This window comes from Bidens hawaiensis, unplaced genomic scaffold, assembly GCF_021521415.1.
Source record: "Bidens hawaiensis isolate Kalapana, Puna unplaced genomic scaffold, B.hawaiensis_p1.1 tig00033210_1, whole genome shotgun sequence".
NCBI classification, from domain to species: Eukaryota; Viridiplantae; Streptophyta; class Magnoliopsida; order Asterales; family Asteraceae; genus Bidens; species Bidens hawaiensis.
In genome coordinates, this window is record NW_027505284.1 from 1 (window position 1) to 20,525 (window position 20,525).

A 20,525-nucleotide genomic window follows, 5' to 3' on the forward strand; every position below is an offset into this window, starting at 1 on the left:
CTCGGTTGGTTGTTGGGGGGGGGTGGGTTGGTGGGTGGTTGGGGGGTGGGGGTTGGGGGGGTTGGGGTGGGGGGGGTTGGGTTGGGGGGGTGGGGGGGTGGTGGGGGGTTGTTGGTTGGGGGGGGGGTTGGGTGTTGGGGGTGGGGGTGGGTTGTGGGGGGGTTGGGTGGGTTGGTGGGGGGGGGGGTTGGGGTTTGGTTGGGGGGGTTGGGGTTGGGGGGGGTGGGGTGGTGGGGGTTGGGGTTTTGGGCCAAAAATAGTGAAAAATAGCAAAACATGATGAAAAATTCCGGAAAATTTAAGATAAGCTTTTTATAACATATAAAAGTCACCCACAAAATTTGAGTTCAGTTGGAAAAGTCTAAGTAGGCTTTTCGGTGAAACGAGTTCTAGGGTTTTCTAGCTCGGTTTTGGGTGAAAATGGCTTGAAAAATAAGTTTTAAATTCTGGAAAATTCCAGGAAGTTATGAGGATGATAGAGATCATCCCAGAAAAATTTGGGATTTTTCTAAAGTGTTTTGGTATTTTTGACATATTTAGTGTTTTAATAAGATTTAAAAATAGATAAATAAATGTAAATATAGGAAAATAAATCTGGAAAAATTCCAGGAAGTTATGAGGATGATAGAGATCATCCCAGAAAAATTTGGGATTTTTCTAAAGTGTTTTGGTATTTTTGATATATTTAGTGTTTTAATAAGATTTAAAAATAGATAAATAAATGTAAATATAGGAAAATAAATCTGGAAAAATTCCAGAAAGTTATGAGGATGACAAGGATCATCCCAGAAAAATTTGGGATTTTTCTAAAGTGTTTTGGTATTTTTGATATATTTAGTGTTTTAATAAGATTTAAAAATAGATAAATAAATGTAAATATAAGAAAATAAATCTGGAAAATTTTTACAAAATTCCTTACTGTCAAATTAAGTTTTGTGCAAAATTTCAAGACCCGAGACTAATCGAGTAATTATTTGTGCTAAAAAGAACATAAAAACAAGTTTTTAAAGCTTAAAACGTGTAAACCGGCAAAGTTCGCATAAGCGAGCTGACTGGTACATGAGAACTCTAAAAATGGACTATTTCATAAATCTAAGTAAATTAAGTAAAAATAAATCATCCGAAAATAATTCGGATGATTTGAGTAATTTTACCCGATTTTACCGTTTCCGGCACCGAAATACCGGAAACGGGCCCTACGGCCAAACGGGGTGTCAAACCGAGCTATAATTTCATCACCTTAACTAAATTGACTGTCAAACTCTAAGCAATGTCACAATCTGAGTCCTTAGAAGTGTCACGGGGTTAACATTGTCCCCGAATCGAGTACAGTACTGGGTTAACAATGTTCCCAGATGTACCGATTAATACGTATTTAAGTTATGGGAATTATATAGTAACGACTAGATATTATATTACAGATCCAGGCACGTAGCTGTTCCTTATATTACTCACCGACTCACAAAAAGGTGAGTTTTCACGAGCCCCTTTTAATGAATTGTTTTAATTATATTTTCCCGGGGCGGAAAAACATGTCTTATTTAAAGTATTTAAGTACATACCGATCGTATGGAAATACTTGTATATTTATATATATATGGTCTGATGCACAGAATATATAAAATGTTTATCATGTGTTATTGTTCTGGGGTAACATAGTTCCCAGGGGTTATTATTGTTCTGGGGTAACATAGTTCCCAGGGGTTATTATTGTTCTGGGGTAACATAGTTCCCAGGGGTTATTATTGTTCTGGGGTAACATAGTTCCCAGGGGTTGTTATTGTTCTGGGGTAACATAGTTCCCAGGGGTATTTATTGTTCTGGGGTAACATAGTTCCCAGGGGTTGTTATTGTACTGGGTAACATAGTTCCCAGGGGTTGTTATTGTTCTGGGGTAACATAGTTCCCAGGGGTTATTATTGTTCTGGGGTAACATAGTTCCCAGAAAGTCAATGGAAATGTTCTGGGGTAACATAGTTCCCAGCATGATTATATTGTTAATAAATGATTATTAAAATGATTTGTCAGTGTTTATTTAAATTAGTGAAACTCACCAACTATTCGTAGTTGACCCGTTTTCTTTACATGTTTTCTAGGTATGCCCAAGTTGGAATGATTGATATGTGCTTAACTATCTGTGCTACCTGTTGGAAGCTTGCTGCTCTATGTTTTGTAATGAATTTATTAATGTCTTATCGGTAAAATATGTGTGTAACACCTAGACAGTAATGAAACTCGCAACAATGTAATATGTTATAAATTAATGTAGTGGTATTTTCTTTATAAGCAATGCTGTTGATATCAGATGTGTCTGTTGCATCCCGTGTACGTTTCCGCTGCGGTTACGGGGTGTTTCATTCATGAACACAACTGAACGAGCAGGGGCTCTGTCCATGTTCGTATGTTTAATTAATCGAACGTAATTTCTTGTTCATGTTCGTTTATTTATTAAACAAACGAACTTCTCACCGAACAATTCATGAACTATTCGCTAAACGTTGGTTCGTTTACGACATCTATTTCTAAATTATTATATGTGTGTAGCTCTTTTTCTTCGTCCTTATACTATAAGCCCTTTTCAGGGGTGGCTCGTGGGACAATGAAAACAAGTTAGGCTTTAGGCCCATACTTAATTAAGGCCTACAAGTCCAAAAAAACATTGTATATTGATATATTATAATGGGTAAATTAAATTCAAAGTAATGTATTGGTGTTGTGGTAGGCTTAGTCGTTACTAAAATATACGTTATGAGTTCAAAACTTGTAATAAGCAATTTTTTTCCGTTAACAATAGTCATAAAAATGTCACAAAATCTTGCTTCGTTGAGCCGGCCCTGGCCCCTTTTAAAATAATGGTTTAACAAACTTACCTGTCAGCAAGGGCGAAGGATGCTTAGGGCCCGGGGTGGCCCCGCCCCCCTGTTTTTTTTACGTAGTAGTGTGAAGTTATCCGTATTCGTCAGAAATTTTTTATACGTAGTGTAAATTTAGCCGTTTTCGGCCGAAATTTTTTATACGTAGTGTAAATTTAGTCGTTTTCGGTCAAAATTTTGTATACATAGTGTAAAATTTAGTCGCTTTCGAACGAAAATTTTTATACGTAGTGTAAATTTAGCCCTTTTTGGACGAAATTTTTTTATACGTAGTGTACATTGAGCCGTTTTCGGCCGAAATTTTGAGCCCGGCCCCATTCGTTTGTGAAATTTTGTATACATTTTGAGTCCGCCCCCCCCCCCCCCCGGTGTCATAGTCCAAGCTTCGCCACTGTCTGTCAGTACACTTATTTTTATATTATATATAGAAGTGAGTTGACATCATATGAGCTCTATTATCATTTCATAGTTAACATGATGGAGGAATGGATATCTCAACAAACCTAAAGTATATATGACTTCTTCCTTGACTGAGAGTCTGCATGGCTATTCTGAAAAGAAAATGAACACACATAGCTACATGATGTAAGAACCTCAACATGGACCATTAATAAACTTGACTAAGGAAAAACCATCATCAATCTGGTTAGACTGACCAAATCAATCCGCTCTAAATGGTTTGCTCTGGTTTCGCTGACCAAGTCGCGCAAAATAATTGGTAAATTTGATGAAAAATGGTAAATTTACAGTACCAAGCAAAAAATAGGGGCCGGGCCCACCTTGGGCCACAACTACACCTCGCCCCTTAGGCTGAACCTACTGGGCGAATAAAAGGGGCGAGAAAGGGCGATGTTGGGCGCAAACACCGCCCCCCCAGCCCGATTTGTGGGCGATAGGGGGGGGGACTAATTCTCACTTGATTGTGTTTGGGTTAATATTATTAGTATAATATGGTGTGTTTGTGTGTTATATATGTGTGTGTGTGTATATAGGGCTACAACACCATTACACCCAAAAATAAAAACATACCTTTGCTGACCGAGGCGCCACATGGCGCAATTCGCCCCATGTTGTAGCCCCTCCACTACTCATAGCCTTACTATACATATCATATTAGCCTATTAGGGCGCAGGGTGTTGATGCTGTAGGACAAGGGTGAGGGTGCCACCTTAGCCTTTGCCGCAAGTAAACACCATCCCCATCCCTACGGTTTCAATGTGTGATGGTCAGGTATAGTCTTGTCGGTCAAACCGCATTGTTGAATGCTTTTGTACGACATTGAGCTAAATCACAATTAAAAAGGTGAGGGATGTGAAAGATGATATTTTCTATGGTTTAGTAATGGAATGAAAAATCTAACGTGTAGTGTAATACTAACTTGTAAGGGAGAGAGTGTTAGAGACGTTGGTGTTTTGCCACACGGTCACTCTTGTTTCTCTTCACTAGGATCAATAATGATTCTAGTGAAGTGAATAATTTAGGATTTGCTATTGCATTTTCAATCAATAATCTAGTTAAGAGGAAAATACAGCGTAAAATGCCAATGTAAGTATGACTCTTAAGATGTTTCTAAAAGATTATTTTTATGTGTTTTTTTATAAAGAATATATTAAGGCTTAAATAGCTCGTTTTTATGCATTAAAGAATTTACAAAATAAATCGTTAATTCGAGTAATTTTGAAGGGAATTGAGATTGATGCATAAGCCCAATGGGCAAGGCCCAAACAAAGCTTGACAGGCTGATACAAATCCTAAATAGCCACTTTCGTTGATCAAACCAAAAGAGTTAAAAACATTTTCCCATTCTTTCAGGTGTAAGCAGAAATATAGATTAATTGAACCAAAACTAAAAAAAAACCGAGAAAGCCAATTCGAAATAACCGACGGTTTGGTTTTGGCGTTTCTTTTCTTAACCGAAACATATGGCTTGGTGTCGGTTCTATCATGTTCCAAAACCGAACTAATTAAACCGAACAGAACCACACACAAGTTGTTTATTGCGTTTGTTAGGTTTATAACCCAAATTCATTAATGTGATAAAAAAAGGTTTTAGTCCAAATTCATTAATAAGTGGGTAACAAATAATATTGACAAAAAAATTCAATATTTTAGACCACTTTTAGTCCAACATATTTCAAGTCCAAATGTAAAACCTAATACCGACCCAAAATCAAACAGAACCGACCCATGCATAAAATTGAAAAAAAGAAAAGAGTAAACTTTTGGTTCGGTTTGAATTCAAACCGACCCATGCCCACTCTCATTTGTTTTAGGTTTTTGTAACATTCGGCTTTTATTTCTATATAAAAGTCATCATATATCTTATGAAGAAAAGTTTTCTTAGAAAACTACCTCAGACGACATCGTTTTGATTAGTTTGCCAACTAAAGTTGCCTGTCTACACTTGCAAACTTGGTTGGTGGTTACAATTGAATGTAGAAGCACATGGTTGTGTAGGGGTTTGGCTCTATTCATTTGGGTTAAGTGACTGCCTCTTCCATCTTATATAAAGCCACACGCCCACACCACACCACACCACACCACATCACATCTTGTTTTCATCCCCAAACTATCACATACTTATTCATACTATCAATTACTTCACATTTTTTAACTCGTATCGGTTTTTTAATAACGATATTTTTTAAATGGTAAAGGACTTTGCTCGGAAAATATCATAAAAAAACAAAAATGAGTTACAACATTAAAGGGGCATTCCCTATGAACCCGGTTTTTTAATAACGATTTTTTAATGGTAACCGACTTTGCTCGGAAAATATCATAAAAGAACAAAAACGAGTTACAACATTAAAGGGGCATTCCCTGTGAACCCTAAGACCGTCCCCTAAACATGCTTAGGGGACCAACAATAGAAGACCATGCATATGAACCTATTTGTTAACAAGTATAAAACGGTCCTATAAATTATGTTTTACGGAGACAACTGATTTGAGATTAAAATACGCGTTGAAATCGTTATTAGCATCTTAAGTGTGGTTTGGTAACATAATATACAAACATAAAAGTTAAGTGATCTAAGAAGGGTAAATATAATCCATTCACCGATGATAATTTAGACTGAGTTTCTAGATTTCAATTTCTTAGGGAACTTCATCTTACTATTAGAGTGAGATTGTTATTGACAAACGGAAATAAAAAGTTACGAATGTCAACCTAACACATTTCTAAGACCATGTGTTATTGTGTCAAAGGGCGTGAGCCTTGCCATGCAGCACCAAGGGTACGAAACACCACTATACCCAGGGCGTAAAAGGGCGAGGTGTGAGAGTACTAGATGACGTGTGAAGATAATATACAAAGTTTTATTTATACTTCTTTTACTATTAATTAATAATATAACCAGTCATTTCATTTGGTCTCATCCCTTAATCAGATTTCACATGTACCCCATCATAACACATCTTTTTATATATGAAATGTGTAAGTCTCATAATCCACACGTCTAACTCACACCTTAGAATTTCATACATAGTCTAATATGGATTATTTTAAACAAATAAGTAATAAGTAATAGTTTGACTTATTAAGATAGCCTAAAATGTTACACTATAAAAATGTAAATGTTTGAAAAATATAAAAAAAAATGTTACAATAATAATAAAAATAATAAACACATAAATAATTTCATCTCAAAATATCAACCATTGGTTTAGGCATCAGATATGATCAAAGATTGTGTACTCTTGTTTCTTCTTCCCATAGCCATACAATTCACAATTCATAACACATGACCTTTACCAATATTCAAAAGCCACTAGCCAATCTACAAAAACCACCCACACTTCCTCTATCACTACCACCACCACTCTTCATTTTTCGACAACATGTCAGCATGCCACGTCAGATTTCTACCACCCAATACATTTCTCAACTCCAAAACCAACTTAAGTTCCACTAGGCTCTATGCAAGTCCATCACAAACCGTCACATCAGCGCCACAGGATATTGCTCCAGACAGGCTGGAACCACGTGTTGAAAAGAGAAATGGATATTATGTGCTAAAGGAAAAGTTTAGGGAAGGTATTAATCCACAAGAGAAGGTTAAGATAGGCGGCGAACCGTAGAAGTTTGTTATGGAAAATGGGATTGAAGAGCTTGCAAAGATCCCATTTGAAGAGCTTGATAAGAATAAGGATACTAAAGATGATGTTGATGTTAGACTTAAGTGGCTTGGTTTGTTTCATAGGAGAAAACATCATTGTAAGTATTAAGATTTTATGTCTTTGAATCTTGATTATTGTTTATATCTTTCTTATAGTAGCGTAAACTAGCTCGGCTCATTTTGACTTACGAGAGCTTAAGCTCGGCTAGTTTTGAGCTTTTTTTCTTTAAGGCTTGAGCTCGAGCTCTACTCAGGCTTGGCCCATTTCTTATTTATGAATTAATTTTAATACATATTTAATTATAGGCTAATTAAGCTCAACTCCAAATCATTTGCAATACCTTGAACGAGCTAAAGCTCGGCTGGAGTTCAGCTGGTTTGACTTACGAGAGCTCGAAAGAGCTTGCCTGGTTTCGAGCTCTTTTTTTTAGCTTGAGCTTAGCATTAACGAGGTTAAGCTCTGCTTTCCAGTGTGATATAAAAGTTCAAAAAAGTTAAAACTTAAAGTACGCCAGGCCGATCGAGCACGGCCTGATAACTAATTGAGATGTATTTGAGGATCGGGCTCGGCTAGGCTTATTTCGAGTTTTCTATCGATTTGATTTCGGGTAGTTTGCAAGCAGTTCGGCTTGGTTTACACCCCTACATTTTAATATGTTTTCAAGATACAATATTTGGTTACTATTTCATAATACCATAAATATCATAACTATGGATTCAAAAAAAAATCAGAATAGTTTATTCTGGAATATTTTTATCTATGGTCTTTATGCAAAGTGTTGGAATAGGATTTTTAACAGTTGGACCGGTAATATATTCCGGTTTAGTGGTTGGCAAAGTTTTATTTATTAAAAGAGTGTTGTAAAAATATTTTAAATTGTCATTATGAAAGTGTTTGTAATCTTAATCTAATATAGGAAGGTGATGTGTTTCCTGATTAGCTTAAATAAATATTTTTCATCTAAAAATTAATTATCATCCTTTTTTTTCTTTTTTTTTAAATACATTTTTATTTTTTTGTCATATAGGGGTGGCGGCGCAACTTGTTGCCCGTTTACCTGCCTCTCTATTTTGAATTTTTTAATTGAATATAATTGTTTAAAAGAGCTCAAAAAAACTATTATGATGTTGTACGGTTTATGAGTTCGACGAATGAAGTGTGACATCCGAGTTGATATCATGTCTGGTTTTCGAAACATTAATCAAAGAAGTAAGCATCAATATGGTGACAGTTTATACACTTTTAACATATTTTCAAGATTCTAATTTTAACTATACACTTCAACGCGCCATAAATATCATAGTTATCAATTCAAATACCGTTTTGTATCTTTATACTTGAATCATTTGATTAAGCAAGATAACCATTGTTCTTTGATTCAAATGTTATGTTTACCAACTGCTTTTGATGTATAGATGGTAGATTTATGATGAGGTTGAAGCTACCAAATGGTGTAACAACTAGTGCACAAACCCGCTTTTTAGCTAGTGTGATAAAGAAATATGGTGAGGACGGTTGTGCTGATATTACCACGCGTCAAAATTGGCAAATTCGAGGTGTTACACTACCAGATGTACCCGAAATTTTAAAGGGTCTCAAAGAAGTCGGTCTAACAAGCATCCAAAGTGGTATGGACAATGTTAGAAACACGGTTGGAAACCCACTTGCTGGAATCGATCCACATGAAATTGTGGACACAAGGCCGTACCTAGACGTGCTACAACAATTCATCACCGCAAATTCACAAGGGAATCCCGAATTTACCAACTTGTAATGTTCTTGGATCTTAGAGTGTTATATTGTTTATTGATTGTGATTAAGAGATAGATTTTGATTTTTTGAATGTTTTTTTTGTAGGCCAAGGAAGTGGAATGTGTGTGTGATTGGTTCACATGATCTTTATGAACACCCTCATATAAATGATCTAGCATACATGCCGGCCACGAAGAATGGTCAATTCGGGTTCAATTTGTTAGTCGGGGGGTTCTTTAGCGCAAAGAGGTGCGCTGAGGCTATACCTCTTGACACATGGGTCTCAGAAGAAGATGTAGTCCCAGTTTGTGGAGCGATTCTCGAGGCCTTTCGTGATCTTGGTTTTAGAGGGAATAGGCAAAAGTGTAGAATGATGTGGTTGATTGATGAGCTTGTATGTCGCCTTTGTTAAACTTTGGGTCAAAAGTGTAAATTTTCATTCTTGAACGGTGTTTTGGTCTAACTCGTGTTACTTTGGGGTGCAGGGTGTAGAAGGGTTCCGGTCTGAAGTGGTAAAGAGAATGCCTAGAAAAGCATTGGAACGAGCGTCTTCCGAAGACCTCATTGACCACAAATGGGAAAGAAGGGATTACTTTGGTGTGCATCCACAAAAACAAGAAGGTTTGAGCTTTGTAGGCATTCACATTCCTGTGGGCCGAGTCCTAGCCGATGACATGGATCAGCTGGCGCGGTTAGCTGACGAGTATGGCTCTGGAGAACTTTGACTGACCGTGGAACAAAACATCATAATCCCAAACATACAAAACTCAAAAGTCGAAGCTTTGCTTGACAAGCCACTTTTAAAAGAGAAGTTTTTACCCGAGCCACCAATACTAATGAAAGGCTTAGTGGCTTGTACGGGTAACCAATTTTGTGGGCAAGCGATAATAGAGACAAAGGCTCAAGCTTTGAAAGTCACAGAGGAAATAGAAAGACTTATTTCTGTAACTCGTCCAGTAAGAATGCACTGGACAGGCTGCCCGAACACATGTGGGCAGGTACAAGTGGCGGATATAGGGTTTATGGGATGCATGACGAAAGACGAAAACGAAAAGGTTGTTGAAGGGGTTGATGTTTTCTTAGGGGGTAGAATTGGGAGTGACTCACATTTGGGAGATATTTATAAGAAGGGTGTCCCATGTAAGGACTTGGTGCCCTTTGTAGTAGATATATTGATTGATAAGTTTGGGGCTGTTAGGAGAGAAAGAGAAGAGTAGGACTGAAAAGAATATTGGATTATAGGTTAAAACTGTATATCCAAATGAAATTGAGGGACTAGAATCTAAAAAGTAGTGTAAGCTTAATCTTGTCCAAGGTTTTATAATTGTAAGTTGTATCTTCAATTTTTGGCATATATTGTCATGATAAATTCATAATAAGGGGTGTGTATAATGCGATTTGGTGTGATTTTGGTCTAAATCCAAAGCGAAAACAAAACTTCGGTTTTTGAATTTTTAAAAGCGTTCGGTTTCGGTTTTTGTCATTTGAGCTTGAAAATTTTAAGACGAAAATAAAGTTAAGTCGAAAATAATGAATTTAGATATAAATAATTTTGTTAATTGTTAACTAATACACTATTATACATTTGGCCAGAAGTATTTCAGTCAACCTATTTATTAATTTCTTCTAAATTACTTATAATAAAGAAAATAAAAATCTTGAAATTCGGTTAAGTTTTTCGATTTTTATTATATGCAAAACCAAAACCAAACCGCTAGTTCAGTTTTGACGAAAATAATAAAACCAAACTGGCAATTTTTGTTTCGGTTCAGGTTTATTGATTTGGATTTTTCAATTTTCTCGACGTTAGTTTGGCCTTTTCGGTTTCTTGCACACCCTTATTCATAATCCCTATGTATAATGACTGAAGTGACATTATCCATTACACATATTTTTTTTACTGAAAAGGTTGATGATGATGTTTTTCACAATTGTTAGTAACCAATGTATTTTTTTTAGTAAAAAGTTTAATAAATCAAACAAACAATCCAAAACACCTTATTAAGCTGCACACAACCTTAAAAAGACAATCCAAACATACTTCAATCATTCAGTTCTCACAAATCCAATATCCAAATCTAAAAAAAAAAAAAAAACACAACCATCAACACATAACCAAACTACTTTAGATCCCTGCAAATCTATACTATATACAAACAACGACAATACGATAACCAATTAAAAACGCATCTGCGATCTTTTTCCTTTCCCGTCGGACATGCTAAATGACGTCACTTTCATAGGAGTTGCCACCACCAAGGGTGCTTCTGGAGAGTCGCTAACTGCAAACTTTTCATGCATAAATCGACTTTCGATGATGGATTCGTTTTTGGTCATGAGCTTATAGCAGTAACAGCTTTTGAGGCCTTGTTGATTCCTGTAACATTCGTGTGCGCTGTTCTTCACTTGCTGGAAATCCCAAATCACACTGAACTTTCCGACTGTTGCAACCAGGTGTCGTTCTTGCTTCCCGCTTTCAGTCACCTGAAACATAAGTTCAAAAATGTTATCTACATATTAAACCATTTCTACAAGTTATATAAATCTTTTGTACACCCTTAACTAATTAAGAAACTAAGTTCACATTTTTTTCACTATCTTCGCAACTAACTTTAATATCTTATAATCAATTACCTCAATTATTAACGATTTCTAATTACCTCAATTACGCTATTAAACCAATTATGACTTTACAGAATGTTATTTAGTCAATTGCTATATGAGAAAGGAATGTTATGGCGTTTATTCGTTATTTGAAAGTTATTATGAAATATGAAAAAATCATAATCAAATTTCATTCCAAAAACGTAAGTTTTTTACAAAATTATATGTTGATATCACGTAAAAATTTCATTTGATTTCTGCATTTTTCTTAATTTTAACACTTGTGTTAAACGGTTCTCTAATTCAATAACCCGTGTTCTCTTTTAGATTTTAAATCTATGACAACATTTTTTTCCAAATCTAGCTGGAAGTTCTCCAAAAGTATGAAAAGCTGGAGGACTTTGTACCATCCATTCCGGTGTGGTTGGATTCTGTTCAACAGCCCAAGGACTTGGAGCGCATCTTTTGTTGTTTCCACTGCTTGAAGTGCACACAAAATATAATATAATAGTATCGGTATCAATGTTTTATTTTTAAAATAAATCATTCACCAAGGTTTGGTTTGCAACTTAAAATTAATTATTCATAAATGTATCAAAAACTTATTAAAAAAGTCATAAATAAAAATTATCATATGAAATAACTGAATTCACATATTAAATATAATATTTTTTTATTTTTATTATATATCTTCCACCGTATGTAACACAAGCTCTAACCTAGTCTAATCATCAATTTAGCAAGCAAGTTGCATCTTATAATTGATTATAGCAATATCTGATACCGGTCATGTTTTTGCAAATCTTATTTGTCATATAACATGTAAGTGTCACACGATGTGTGGTGTGATATCTAATTGTTATCCATGTAGTCGATATCGCCGATATATCACCAATATATCGGTGATGTATCGGTTATTGATCTCTTGGTAATATATCGGTCAAAATATCGGTACCGATATCGCCGATATTGTCTAATATTGGGCCGATATATCACCGATATTCCCGATAACAGTGTTTTAAGTCTTAGTTATCAATTTTTAGTGTTCAGTGTTAGTGTTTTAAATCTTAATCAGTTCTTACTTGCTACGATTGTTAGTATTTTGCAAGTTGCAAAAGGTTAATTTGTTAATGGTAGGGGGATATACTAAATAACTAGTGTTAAATTTCTATATATATGAATTTTACATTATATTAAAATTACCGATATTCCAGCGATATCTCAGATATCGCCTCTTGACCGATATCTGATATTTTTCAGCATTAACTGCTTAGATTGTTATCTTTATCATTTTTTTTCAAACTCATACGAAATTTATTTATTTCCTAATTCTTTCAACTAAGAAGTTTTCGCATATGCCGCGTCTAATGCAATATTAACAACTAAATTGTTATTAAAAAAAATGAAAGAAGCTTACCCATGAAAATCTACCACCATGGAACTTATTATGCTTCCCTGCAGTATGTGCATCCACAGGAGTCAACTTCAGCAGCCTCGGCGCCGGTATCTTATTACCCATCCGACCGCTAAACCCCGTCTTCGTTTTCCCATCTTTATCCGTAAACAAAGTACATATCAACACAAGATAAGTATCAGTAGTACCCAGTATCCATTTCCCATCATAAGTAACATCCACATGAGTAATCGGCGAACCGAGCCCCGGGAACGCAGTCTTCGCCATCCTCATCGAACTACTCGAGTACAACCGTATCTTCCCATCCAACGAACCAACCACAATCGACCCGTCACCAGTTGTCGCAAAACACTGAAAATTCGTACCCCTCGAGAACTGATGCCCTTGCGTCCAGTTCAAAACCGGCGAACTCGTTTGAACCATCCCTCGTCTATCGCGCATATCCCATTGCGCTAACCGGTTATCATCCAAACCGAGAAAAGTCGACTCCGACGGGTCTAACTGCGACCCTTTAGTATCGTTTGTAATATCCCTCATCGTAATATCCGTCCCGTCTTTTTCAAACTTCCATTCGCTCACGATCTTTCCCGTCTCGATATCTAATTGGTTCACACCCGTCGCGTGCGGTTTCCCTTCGGTTTCTGGACACATTAGCACCATATTCGTCTCGCCTCTCATTAACAACGCCTTTTGTGGCGTAACACTCAAACCCGAACCACCAACACCACCAAAACCACCAGGTTTACCGGCATTATCGAACTTAACGTACACACCCTTCCCATGAATCCCATGACTAAAATTTTTCACAACTTGCACACCCGAATCGTTAACTAAAAAACTATTATCCAACGCGCCTAACGCCACACTCTGTATCCCACCGTCCGAGGCCGCTTCCTCGAACTCCTCAAGCAAATTACCAGTACTACTACCCGTACCCGTTCTCCACACTACATTATCCTCCTTATCCCAAACCGACTCATCAGCCACTTCGGGCTTCACCCACCCGATAAAATCCTTCCCGTAAACCTTAACCTTATTGTCCTCACTCGCCTTCAACCCGTAAACATTCTCAAACAAACAATCTTGAAACCGGGTCACGAAAACCCGATACTCCTCGTCACTAAAAAACCTCAAAGCCCAAACCCCATTATCCACAAAATCAACACGCCTTTGCTCACCAAACATCTTCAATTGCATATCAGTTGAAACCCTAACCCTAATTTTATCTTTACAACCTTTACCAAAACCCCCAATTCTCAAAACCCAAAACCCACTTCCAGAATCGTCTAATTCATCAAACCCATGTTCAAAATCGTCTAATTCGTCAAACCCATCTTCAATTTTGTCTAATTTAACGAATTGATAACCAGTTACCTTCTCAGAAACAACCCATTTACCGTGTAAATGACGGTACAGTTTCACCTTGTTCTTTAAACTAGGGTTTTGGGTAGCTGAGTATTTCAATTTGAGTTCTTTGAGCTTTGATTCGATATCTTCTACTTCTTTGATTGGAACTGAATTGTGATCGTCTTTGGCATCTTCGTAATTATCATCTTCTGATTCTGATTGTGAGTGGTCTTCGTAGTCATCGGAATCGGAGAGATTGAGGCCTTCACGGCTGTGAGAACCACCCATGGTTGGTTGTTTGTTTGTTAGTTTTCCGGTTAATCGGAATTTGATTGAGTGGATATCGGAAATGAAAACGGATAATAATATCAAATTGGAAAGAATGATTGCATAGGAGTTAGTGTAGTGTATTATATAAATAAATATAAATGAGATTCCGTGTTGCTTTAATCTGACGCGTACTCGTGTAGGTTCTTTTCTTCCTAGCCAAGGAAACTGTAGGCGCGTAGCCAAGCGATGTAAACGAGCCTGAGCTCGATTAAGCTCGAGCTCTGTAAAATTAAACGAGTCTAGTTGAGCCCAAGCTTGATTAGACTCGAGCTTCACTCATTTAACACTTCTCACCACGCACACTAGTCACCACCACCCCGCCTCCTGGGCAACCTAATCAACTAAGGATCCAAAGCCGATAGCCATATGGGTATGTTGAAAAGATTATAATATGAGTTTTTTTATTATTATTTAACAATTAAATGACATATTTTGTAGCTAACAGAAGCACAAACATGTCATATCACCACTTTTTTCGTCAAATCATACGAAAGTATAAGAGCGATCGAGGTGACCCTGATCAATGTTTTTTCACTTAGTAGGATACATTTTTGCGATTTTGTTCGAAATTTAATATAGGTATTGATGACGGTCACCCCCAAGGTATTGGATTTGTGACTTAGGTCACCGCTATGACTAAGCCCAAGTTTCGCCACTGCTGGTACCGATTAAAGGTGCACAAAATACCAGGTTCTAGACCCGAGTCGGAACCGGTTCCTATATGTACCTACCCATGGTACGACCTAGTATTAGATTTCTCCCCGAAACCAACCTGGATCCACCATAACCGGAATTACCCGGTCAATACCCAACCTTACCCTACTCGAAAGAAACCCGGAAAACTCAGTCAAAATCCGGTTAAATACCCGACTATACCCGGAACCGATTCATAAAAATACCCGGTTTGTGCATCTCTAATACCGATACAAAAAATTACCATAAATGAGTACGGGTAATGAAAATGCTCGATACAATATAGGTACTTGAGACAAATAAAATCAGTATTTGATAAAATACCGATACTACCGATCTCAAAACCTCGAATTAGTACCCAAAAAAAATATATATACTAGTGGTATCATTAATTAACGGTCAATAACGACCTCACACCCTACATAACAAACAAACCTCTAAAGTGTAAATCCAAACCAAATTCAAACAACCACCTCTCACCATGCACACCACCACCTTATTATTACCATTCCTTTTAACCACCACCTTCATCTCCCAAACAACCACCACCTCACCACCACCACCACCGTCACCACCACCGCGCCTCCGCGGCCACCTAATCAACTGCGGATCCAAACAAAACGTCCATCACCACGGCACCACCTTCCAAAAAGACGACACCTACACCACCACCGGCAAACCAACCACCTTAACCCGAACCGACATCCTCCCGCTCCTCACCACCCTCCGTTACTTCCCATCCACCGGCGGCAAACACTGCTACAACGTCCCCGTCACCACCGGCTCCAAACTCCTCATCCGCACCACCTTTTTCTACGGCGGCTTCGACGGAGGCAATGCGCCTCCGGTTTTCGACCAGATCGTTGACGGAACGATCTGGACCGTGGTTAATACCACGGATGATTATCATAAAGGTGTCAGCTCGTATTATGAGGTGGTTGTTGAGGGGAATGGTGGGATGGTTAGTGTGTGTTTTGCGAGTAATGAGCACACGAATGGAAAGAGTCCGTTTGTTTCGGCTCTAGAGGTGGTGGAGATGGACTCGTCCGTGTATAATGCGACCGAGTTTGGGAAGTATGGGCTTGTTACGATTGCCAGGACGAATTTCGGGTCGTATGGTGATTTTGTACGGTATGAATGTATTTGGTTCAGGGTAATTGAAGACCTAGAAACAATAATTTGATATGTTCAATATGTTCAGTTATGTGTTTGATTTTGATTGATTGAAGCCTTAGATCTACTTAGGGCTGTTTACGAGTCGAGCCAGGGTGGTTTCGAGCTCGAAATTAAACGAGGCAACTCGGCTAAGGCTCTAGCTAAATTTTGAAGTTAAACGAGATTAAGATCGAGCCATCGAGCCGGGGCTAAGTAGATTTTGGCTCGGTTTCAAAAATGAGTCAACTCAGCTCAGGATGTTTCAAATCAAGTTTTTTTTTGCTAGTTTTATTCGAGCTTTTCCATGAGCCCGAGCTTCAAGCTTTTTGAACGGCCCTAGATATACTAATTTGATGAGATCTAACTAGTTAGAACTTAGAATTCATCAAATTAGTCGATCTTGCGCTTTCATTGCTCAAAACCAAACACATAATTGAATAATGATACAGATTGAATGGATCATCTGTAAAACTAGTTTTCCAGATGATCCGTTCAATCGGTGTAAATTATGTGTTTGGTTTTGCGTAATTGAAGCCCTAGATTTACTAATTGATGAGATCTAACTAGTTAGATCTCATCAAATTAGTAGATCTAGGGCTTCAATTACGCAAAACCAAACACATAATATATATTGATTGAACGGATTATCTATAAAACCACATAATATATATTGATTGAACGGATTATCTATAAAACTAGTTTTATAGATAATCCGTTCAATCAATATATATTATGTGTTTGATTTTGAGTAATGAAAGCGCAAGATCGACTAGTTCGATGAATTCTAACTAGTTAGAGTTCATCAAATTAGCAGATCTTGCGGTTTAATTACTCAAAATCAAACACATAATTGAATAATGATATTGGTTGAATGGATCATCTATAAAACTAGTCTTCAAGATGATTTGTTCAATCAGTATAAATTATGTGTTTGGTTTTGTGTAATTGAAGCCCTAGATCTACCATATGATCTTTTAAATCGGTATAAATTATGTGTTTGATTTTGAGCAACTGAAGCGCAAGATCGACTAATTTGATGAATTCTAACTAGTTTTTCCGATGATTCATTCAATTAGTATCAATTATTCAGTTATGTTGGATTTTGGGTAGTTGAAGCCTTGGATAGATTAATTTGATGAATTCTAACTAGTTTGGCGGATGATATGTTCAATTATCTGTCCGAATTTGAGAAATTGAAGACCTAGATACACTAGTTTGATCAAATCTAACTAGTTTTCAAGATAATCCGTTCAATCTATTCAATTATGTATTTATGCGTAATGTGTTTGATTTTGAGTAATTAAAGCCTTACATCGAATAATTTGATCAAATCTAATTAGTTTTCTAGATGATCCGTTCAATCTGTTCAATTTAGCCTTAGATCTAATATAATGATGAATTCTAACTAGTTTTTCAGATGATCCGTTCAATCTACTCAATTATGTGTTCGATTTTGAGTAATCTGAGCCCTATATATACTAATTGGATGTATTCTAACTAGTTTTTCAGATGATCCGTTTAATTTGTTGAATTATGTGTTCGGGTTTGAGTAATTGGAGCCCTATATATACTAATTAGATGAATTCTAACTAGTTTTTCAGATGATCCGTTCAATTTGTTTAATTATGTGTTCGGGTTTGAGTAACCCTAATATACTTATTGGATTAATTCTTACTAGTTTTTATGATGATTCATTTAATTTGTTCAATTACGTGTTCGATTGTGAGTAATTGGAGCCCTATATATACTAACTGGATGAATTCTAACTAGTTTTCCAGATGATCCGTTCAATCGATACTGGCAGTCGTTTGTTGATGGACACCCTATGGTTGAATCCAAAGTTAACGTGACGTCATTGGAATTTTGGAACCAGCCACCGGTGAAGGTGTTTTTCTCAGGATCAACGACGAGCAGAGGGAAGAATTTGACAATAAAGTGGCCGCCATTTCCTCTCCCTTCCAGTCGATACTACGTGGCGTTGTACTTCCAGGATAACCGAAGTACTAGTCCATATAGTTGGAGAATATTCACAGTCTTCATCGACGGTGAAACTTTTTATCAAGATCTTAATGTTACGACGAGAGGTGTGACGGTTTACAGCACAGAATGGCCACTCTCAGGTGACACACAAATTACTTTAGTGCCGAGAAGTGACATGCCGGTGGGCCCCACCATTAACGCGGGGGAGGTTTATCAAATCTTGCCGCTTGCAGGAACAACTCATGGCCGAGATGGTACCATGGTGATTCTAATTTCTAAATTCTCTCAAATTTTGCATAATAGATTAAAGGGTCATCTGTCATACAGTCATTGGCGAAGTTTTAATGGGGCCCGGGGTGGCCCTGCCCCCCGTTTTTTTTGCGCAGCAGTGTAAATTTACCCGTTTTCGGCCGAAAATATTTATACGTAGCTTTTTCGGCCGAAAATTTGAGCCCAGCCCCCTCGTTTGTGAAATTTTGTATACATTTTGAGCCCCCCCCCCCCCTTCCCGTGCCTCATTTCAAGCTTCGCCACACACCGAATGACATCTAATCCCTCACCGTTTCAAACAGTTGTCTGCATAGAGCTTGGACGACCGTTTTGAGCCTTTTGACGAGAAATTTCAAATTTTGGCTGTCTATGGTCAGAGTGGCCAGATATTGGCAAACGACCAATTTGACCAACAATTTTCAAAGTTTGACCCCAATGGTATTAAAGGCCGTTCAAATATTGTTCACAACGGCAGTTCTGACCGTTAATTTTCAAAGTTATGTTTTGTGAACAACCGTCTAATAGTGTGTAATCAGATGGAGGTGGTGCAGCTATAGCATGACCCTAAACTAGTTTAGCTACAATTTTATTTTGAACTAAAATTTTGCTAGTTAGTAATGTGAAATATGAATTTATTCATAAAGTTTGCTTGTTTGTAGCATTTGCATTGCAAATATTGAAGCAAAGCTTAAAAAACCCACCCGGTGATTGGAACGGTGATCCATGCTTGCCAAAAGAACACCATTGGTCGGGAATCGGTTGTTCTGAAGGAAAACAAGTACGAGTTACCAGTTTGTAAGTGATACACGATTTATAAGTCCTTTACATCGCCAGTAGTTCAATACAAGTTCTTGCATTGATGTTAGGGGTGTGCGTGGTGCGGTTCGGTGCGGGTTTTGACTAAAACCGAACCGAAAACCAAACTTTCGGTTTTATGATTTCTTAAAACCGTTCGGTTTCGGTTTTTTTCGGTTCTGTTTTAGGTTTTTGGGTTTCGGTCCGGTTTTGGATTCGGTTTTTTTCGGTTTTCTAATCGAGTCAAAACTTTTTAGGCCAAAAAAAAAACGTTGACCCAAGATATTGAAATTGGGCATGATATTTTTTTTTCTTTATACTAATAATTAATAGAATATTGAGTATTTGGACTTCAAATATTAAAAGCTAATAAAATATACAATTAAAATCAAAATTCAAAATAAAAACTAAAAATACATGTATTGTTAGTTATTAACCATATGTAGAAACCAAATATATTTGTTATTAACCATGTGTTAAAACTAAACAAATAGTTATCGGTAGATTTTGTTTTAATGGTTACGGTTAAGATATTATGGTCATTTTGATTTTTCTTGTTATTTCGGCACGGTTCGGTTTTTTCGGTTCTTAACAATATACTAAACCGAACCAAAACCAATATTTCGGTTTTTGCTAAAGTTCAAAACTGAACCGCCGGTTTCTAATTCGGTTTGGTTTTTGGTTCGGTTTATTTGGGTTTTTCGGTTTCGATTCGATTTTTTTCAGTTTTATTCACACCCCTAATTGATGTGTTTGATATGCATTATTAGGAACCTTAAAGGACTCTCACTAGCAGGAACATTACCTAAAGAAATTGCAGGATTGACTGCTCTTAAAGAATTGTAAGTATTATATAATTCAAAAAAAAACTTATGTTTTTGACAAAATGTATATATGCAGCCGACTAAGCGAGAACAAGTTCACGGGTCATATTCCTGATTTGAGTCCATTGAAGGCCTTGGAAATCCTGTAAGTGCTAATAATATTGTTATTGTTACTATCTTTAATATGCATTTGGTTTTATGCGATTTTTAATATTGGCGTTTTTTTTCTAAATGCGTGGAGAAGACATCTAGATGAGAACGAATTCGAGGGGCCGTTCCCAGATGCTCTAGGCGCGCTTCCTAACCTTCGTGAAGTGTAAGTTGTTTCGCTGTGTTCGAAAGCTTTGGTCTGTTTTTTAAAAAT

General features: G+C 37.0%; 4 protein-coding genes across 4 annotated transcripts; 3 read left to right on the forward strand and 1 right to left on the reverse strand.

Annotated features, from left to right (window-relative positions):
* The first annotated feature begins 6,517 nt into the window (after positions 1 to 6,517).
* LOC143612100 (ferredoxin--nitrite reductase, chloroplastic-like) lies at positions 6,518 to 10,093 on the forward strand. The gene is made up of 4 exons (XM_077086164.1): positions 6,518 to 7,094; positions 8,413 to 8,767; positions 8,855 to 9,143; positions 9,235 to 10,093. The coding sequence occupies exons 1-4, from the start codon at positions 6,968 to 6,970 to the stop codon at positions 9,472 to 9,474; spliced, it is 1,011 nt and encodes a 336-aa protein (XP_076942279.1). The 5' UTR covers positions 6,518 to 6,967; the 3' UTR covers positions 9,475 to 10,093.
* On the forward strand, positions 9,586 to 9,966 carry LOC143612103 (ferredoxin--nitrite reductase, chloroplastic-like). Its single transcript, XM_077086169.1, has one exon. The coding sequence runs from the start codon at positions 9,586 to 9,588 to the stop codon at positions 9,964 to 9,966; it is 381 nt and encodes a 126-aa protein (XP_076942284.1).
* Positions 10,094 to 10,766: 673 nt separating the features above from the next.
* Positions 10,767 to 14,519, reverse strand: LOC143612097 (protein CYPRO4-like). Its single transcript, XM_077086162.1, has 2 exons — positions 12,771 to 14,519; positions 10,767 to 11,233 (listed from the first exon to the last, which is right to left on the reverse strand). Exons 1-2 carry the CDS (start codon positions 14,400 to 14,402, stop codon positions 10,928 to 10,930), a joined length of 1,938 nt encoding a protein of 645 aa, XP_076942277.1. The 5' UTR covers positions 14,403 to 14,519; the 3' UTR covers positions 10,767 to 10,927.
* Positions 14,520 to 15,618: 1,099 nt separating this feature from the next.
* On the forward strand, positions 15,619 to 19,341 carry LOC143612104 (putative LRR receptor-like serine/threonine-protein kinase PAM74). The gene is made up of 3 exons (XM_077086170.1): positions 15,619 to 16,268; positions 18,063 to 18,526; positions 19,202 to 19,341. Exons 1-3 carry the CDS (start codon positions 15,619 to 15,621, stop codon positions 19,339 to 19,341), a joined length of 1,254 nt encoding a protein of 417 aa, XP_076942285.1.
* Positions 19,342 to 20,525: the final 1,184 nt, after the last annotated feature.

Coding starts and splice junctions, on each gene's coding strand:
- LOC143612103 (XM_077086169.1), top strand. CDS start 9,586: ATGAAAGGCTTAGTGGCTTGTACGGGTAACCAATTTTGTGGGCAAGCG.
- LOC143612097 (XM_077086162.1), bottom strand. CDS start 14,402: ATGGGTGGTTCTCACAGCCGTGAAGGCCTCAATCTCTCCGATTCCGAT. Junction 11,234..12,770: donor ATGGTGGTAGATTTTCATGG/GTAAGCTTCTTT, acceptor CTTATGTTTCAG/GTGACTGAAAGCGGGAAGCA.
- LOC143612100 (XM_077086164.1), top strand. CDS start 6,968: ATGGAAAATGGGATTGAAGAGCTTGCAAAGATCCCATTTGAAGAGCTT. Junction 8,768..8,854: donor AATCCCGAATTTACCAACTT/GTAATGTTCTTG, acceptor TTTTTTTTGTAG/GCCAAGGAAGTGGAATGTGT. Junction 9,144..9,234: donor TGTGGTTGATTGATGAGCTT/GTATGTCGCCTT, acceptor TTTGGGGTGCAG/GGTGTAGAAGGGTTCCGGTC.
- LOC143612104 (XM_077086170.1), top strand. CDS start 15,619: ATGCACACCACCACCTTATTATTACCATTCCTTTTAACCACCACCTTC. Junction 16,269..18,062: donor TCGTATGGTGATTTTGTACG/GTATGAATGTAT, acceptor AATTCTAACTAG/TTTTCCAGATGATCCGTTCA. Junction 18,527..19,201: donor AACAACTCATGGCCGAGATG/GTACCATGGTGA, acceptor GCTTGTTTGTAG/CATTTGCATTGCAAATATTG.